The sequence below is a fragment of the Callorhinchus milii genome, unplaced genomic scaffold (assembly GCF_018977255.1).
Source record: "Callorhinchus milii isolate IMCB2004 unplaced genomic scaffold, IMCB_Cmil_1.0 Scaffold5, whole genome shotgun sequence".
NCBI lineage: Eukaryota > Metazoa > Chordata > Chondrichthyes > Chimaeriformes > Callorhinchidae > Callorhinchus > Callorhinchus milii.
The window spans coordinates 9,803,927-9,809,097 of record NW_024704746.1 but is presented as its reverse complement, the minus strand read 5'-3'; the positions used below and the strand labels follow the sequence as shown (position 1 = coordinate 9,809,097).

The 5,171-nt window shown below is 43.2% G+C and overlaps 1 protein-coding gene across 5 annotated transcripts in view; it reads left to right on the top strand.

Moving 5' to 3' along the window:
• The window catches only part of swt1 (SWT1 RNA endoribonuclease homolog), a 52,748-nt gene that overhangs the window by 301 nt on the left and 47,276 nt on the right, over nucleotides 1–5,171 (top strand). For 2 of the 5 annotated variants that reach the window (XM_007895588.2, XM_007895589.2), the window contains exons 1-4: nucleotides 295–450; nucleotides 2,386–2,535; nucleotides 3,380–3,454; nucleotides 4,831–4,901. In XM_007895588.2, the coding sequence (XP_007893779.1) occupies nucleotides 2,419–2,535; nucleotides 3,380–3,454; nucleotides 4,831–4,901 (263 nt within the window). In that variant the 5' untranslated portion in view covers nucleotides 295–450; nucleotides 2,386–2,418. Of the gene's footprint in view, nucleotides 1–294; nucleotides 451–883; nucleotides 972–2,385; nucleotides 2,536–3,379; nucleotides 3,455–4,830; nucleotides 4,902–5,171 lie in introns of those variants that run through there. The other 3 variants (XM_042334788.1, XM_042334787.1, XM_042334790.1) reach the window with 3 other exon arrangements.

Genomic DNA, 5,171 nt, shown 5'->3' with positions numbered 1-5,171 from the left:
GTGGCGACGGTTTGAAAGGAAATCGAAAGGGCGGCCGCGGAGCATGCGCGGCCGCCGCGGTGCGTGCCGGGAGTCGTAGTCCGGTCCCTCGCGGTGGCGGCGGAAACCGCTGCCGGGGGAACTGCAGCTCCCACAATGCCGCGCGGGCCGCCGCTCCAACAGCTTCCCTGAAACGGACATGTACTTTTAAACCCGTCGCACCGCGTCGAAGAGGGGGGAAGAAAAAAAAATCACCGCCGCTGCTCTGCCCGGCGAGCGTCAGTGGTCGTGGTGGGCGGCAATACCACCCCCCACCCACCCGCCCCCTTCCCCCGCGGGTTGTAGGTTGTGCGGCGGCTCGAATAATACCGTCCTCGCGAGTTAAAACCGTTGTAAATGTCATGGTCGTGTAGGCCTCTCGCTGGCCCTGCTCTGCACTCGGGGAAAGTCTCGGTGTTTCTCTGGCTCGAGGTAAGGCCCCGGACATTTTCACGTCCCGGTCCAACCCACTAAAATGTCGTGTCGTGAGGCAGCTTTCGGGACATTTTTTTTTGTGTGTGTGTGTGTGTGTGTGTGTGTGTTGAGCTCCGATAGCCATTCCCGGGTTCGTACATGCTTTGAATTTGTAAACCACCACCTCCTCCTCCTCCTCCTCCTCCTCCTCCTGCTCCTGGGCTGTTGACTGAACGCCGCCTCCGGTCAGGGCGAAGCGGCTGCCAAGGCCAGCGAGGATGACCAAATGGCCAGGCGGCACCTTGAGGGCCGTGTGTCTTGTCTCGTCTTGAGTCGGAAAATAAGTCGCCGGTGGCTTAATTCGCTTCGTCCGCGCGCTTGGATTTTGCTGGCCATCCCGATGCGGGATGTGCAGTTACCTGTTTTTTTTTTTTTTTGCAAATCTCGCCAGCGGGCCGGCGGACGGTATTCACGAAAGTGGTAGTCTCGGACGGACGGCACAGCAAATCCGGTTTGTGCACGATTCAAATTTGACCCAGGTATAACCTTGTGTAGGTCCCTCGTGAGCCAATATTTGGGATATCGCGAGCGGTTTTGGGTCATCTTACCTTCAGAAGGATGATCGAAGGCTTCAGAGAATAGCCGCAAGAACTGTGCTCACAATAATAATCCTTGCATTTTGGTACAGTGCTTTTGAATTTAGGAGGCCATCTCGAAGCATGCCACAGGATTTTTTGAGGAGTGAAGTGATTGTGTATTTTGTGAGCTAATGTGGTGGCCAATTTGCGCACAGCAGCGTATCACAAACAGCCAGAATGACCAATTTTATCTTGGGTATCTGTTCGTCAGGACATTGGGCGAAATTCCCTTCTCTCTCCAATTAGTGATTTGTTTATGTTCACTTGAACAGGCAATGGGATCTCAGTTTAGTGTTTAATCTGAAGGGTGGATAATACAGGGTTAATAATAACTTAATAACTTGAGTTTATTCAGTGTCTCTCACAGAACACTTTACAAAGCAAAATTAATTAGAAAAAAGTGTCCTTGTGTGTGTGTGTATATATATATATATAGTGTACTAGATGTACCTAGAGCTAAGCATGTTTTTATTTTAGGAGTGAGGGGGGAAACATTGTGTCAAGATTATAAAAAGCCCAAATTATCCAGATACAAGCGGAACTGGAGTGCATGGATTTAAAATTGAAATGACACAAATAGGGCTGAAATGAGCAAATACTCCCAGGACACATTGATTGTAAATTCAGTATTGAAAGGCTATTGTCTTTCTGTGCACAGTACAGTACAGTATCAGTCGAGCTTGGGCCCTATTAGGGAGAGACCGACACATGTCGTAAGAACGAGCTCTGCTCATTTTCTCCCCCATGAAGAAATGGAGACAGATTTAAGCAATGGGGATGGATGAATAATCTGGAGTTTTTGCTTGATGTCATTGCGTTTGGAGAGCAGGAGAGTTATCTGCTGAACTTTCCCTCAGCGATAATAGTTGGGTGAAGCGTGTAACAATGGTAGATTTTATGTACAAAAAGAGTGGGCTTGATTTCCCGTAGGTACCTTTCTTGTTTCACACTTTCGTATGGCTATAGATATCAAAGTCGCTTAACTGTGTACTAGGTGACAATTTATTTTATTCTTCTTGGGGGAGGAAATGAGCAGAGAGCTCGTTCTTAAGAAATGTGTCGGTCTCTCCCTAATAGGGCCCAAGCTCGACTGATACTGTACTGTGCAGTTATCAATGTATGTTATTTATACAATGCAATACTATTTTATCTTCTTCATGTAATATGGCCTTATAATATATTCTGTGAAGCGCTTTGAGATGTCTCAAAGATGCGATAAGGCTCTATTCCAAACGCAAGTATAACTAGGTTCTTATGTATTTTTCCTTTTTGTACATCCTCTTTCTCACCCCCACCCCAACTTTCCTGGCCTCAGGATTCAGGAGCTCTACAAATCAGATAGTGAGTAATGTCTGGAAAGGATACAAAGCACAAGAAACCAAAGGATAAGTTGCGAACGAAACACAAGAAAATGAAGGATAAATCACGAACAAAGAAGTCCCGGAAATCCAGCGTCGATCGTGATGTGAGTACACAATCACTTGCTTTCAATGCACCTCAACAGTGTTTTCTGACCTATGCTATGGCCACAACCCAAGTTAAGAAGATTCAATTCTATCTTCTGTTGTTTAACAGACATATCATGAAGAAAAGGGTGAAAGTAATTTTTCCAGGTTCTCAATATTTGGTATTGATAATTGAAAAATTAGCTATATATGTGCACCAATAATTTGCCATTCCCTTTAGAAATAACCATTACCCCCTTCACTAATTGAATTAAAATAATATTCTAAGTAAGCTTCAGAATGCACTTTTGTGCAGTCTGGTTTTACTAGGAATGATTAGTCTTGTCTTGTGGTATAATCTTAAGTAGATTTACCTATGAATTCATGTTTTTTTCTGAAGACTGACCGCTTTGTCTTTGTCCCCTGAATAGTACCCTCAGTTCTGAAGATTGACATTTTTTATTTTAAAAAAAAGCCCTACATATCAGTTAATGATTATCTTTTAGAAGTTACATACTGTAAAGTTTAAAGTTTATCTCATCCGATAGTTGTCAGGTGGACTCTGAACCTCTACTGACTAGTGCTGAGTTTTTCACTTCCAGATATCCAAAATTTGGCTGAGCCAATTGGCTTGGATGCTTCAAGTAAACAGTGCAGCATAAAAGGACAACATCTGCCTATTGTGCATGTCTCATGCTACTTCCCTACTGGAGCTATCTTCTCCAATCCCTAATTTGAAGGACAAGTTGAGCAAAGGGTTCAGGATTGTAGCCTTCTTGTCGTAACTTCAAAAGTCTTGCTACTATTGAATAAGTTCATTATTGTTGTGCTAAATGTTTTTTTGTGTGTGTTTTATATTGGTAGAAGAAGAAAAGTAAAAGTGACCAGACTGGCAGTAGAGAGAGTCCATCACCTCGAAAAGAAGTCAGAGGAAAACGAGTAAGTTTCAGTGCAGTTTTCCAAGAATATCTGCCGAGCCTTCAGATCTGATGCCCTTCACCTGTGGAACTCCTTCTCTTTCCTGCTCCATCTCACCCCCTCTCTATCTTTAAGTCCACCTTAACCTGTTTCGTTGACCATGCTCATGGTTACCTCCCCTGTATCCCTCCCTCTTGTTCTGAATCCAACATGTCTTTGTAAATCACTCTGAGGCTGCAGATCATCCAGGACTCTGCAGCCCGTGACCTCTTCCGTACCAGGCTCCGTAACCCTGTCACCCCCATACTCGCCTGGCTCCATTGGCTCCCCATCACTCAAAGGATACAGTTCAAGATTCTGGTCCTCACCTTCGAAGCCCTCCATGGCCTTGCTTCTCCTTACCTCTGTGACCTCCTAACCCCCAACAAACCTGTTCGCTCTCTCTGTTCAGCAGGCTTCAGCCTGCTTCTCGTTTCCCACCTTTCCCGCTCCACCTTCTTCAAGACCCGTCTCAAGACCCTCTTCAAGCGTGCCTTCGGTCACCCTCCACGTCTCCTGATCCCAGCCACTAGCTCGGGTGCGGATCCCTGACTGTCCAGCATCTTGGGAAGTCCTCCTGACGTAAAAGGCGCTGTACAAATGTAATTTTCGTTGTTGTTGAGATGTTATCTGATGTTAAGGATACTATAAAAGTTGTATTAGAGGGCAACCTTGCGATAACACACTATTGTATTAACCATTGATAATTGAAAAGTTCATATAAGTAATTTTCATTGTAGCTTCCAGTTCTACGGCATGTCCTTATTCGTAATCACAAATTGATGTGACATTTGTCATTAAAACGCTTTCTGATACGATATCAGATACGGGATTTAAATGTGTTTAACAGTTTAAGAGTTCTGGTGAAAGTTTCCAGACTTTCAATAGAAAGTTTGTAAATTTTGTTTAAAAATTATCCATGGAATGTTTGCAAACTTTTTCTTAACATATGTCAATGATAAGATTGCAAAGTTTCTGCTAAAATGTTTGCATTGTTTCAATACTGTGCTTCTATTACTATTCACACTGTTCACCCAACAAATACACAGAGTGACATTACTTTACACTATATCTTGTGAAGTGCTTTGAGGTGTTTCGATGATGTGATATGTGCTATATCAAATACAGTATTTTCCAAAGATGCAGGAGAAAGTATATTCTCATGTTTTGCCAAGTAGGATTTGAAGGTGCATTGAGTTTCTACTCCAAGACTAGAAAGCATATTCAGCATTTACAATAATGACATTAAAGCAGGTCATTTGCTCTAAATTACAGTACACTAACATGTCTATGTATTGTTCAGATATCAGAGAATGGTCTACACTTTCAATATTATTTTGTTTTGTGTTTCTTATTAGAGCCATCATGATCGAGATTCTTCCACTGAACGCAAGCAGTCTGTGGAAGAGCATAAACCATCCTATCTTAGGTTAGTATTGGCGAAAGTTTGAGAAACATTTGTTTTTAATTAGCGTGTCAAATGAGTTTTAAAAACTGTTTTTGAAATCCCTATGGACTGACATTCCAGTTGATGTTGCATGTAATGTGTTTGACAATGCAGGATTATGATGGCAGAAATCCCATTTGTGGCTGACCTTGCCAAAGAAGTTATGTGTAATGGTGACATGAAACGTCGGTGGTGTCACTTCTTTTGTAATGGGGATGAAGCCAGCAGCAACCTAATTACCTGGAAGTTGGA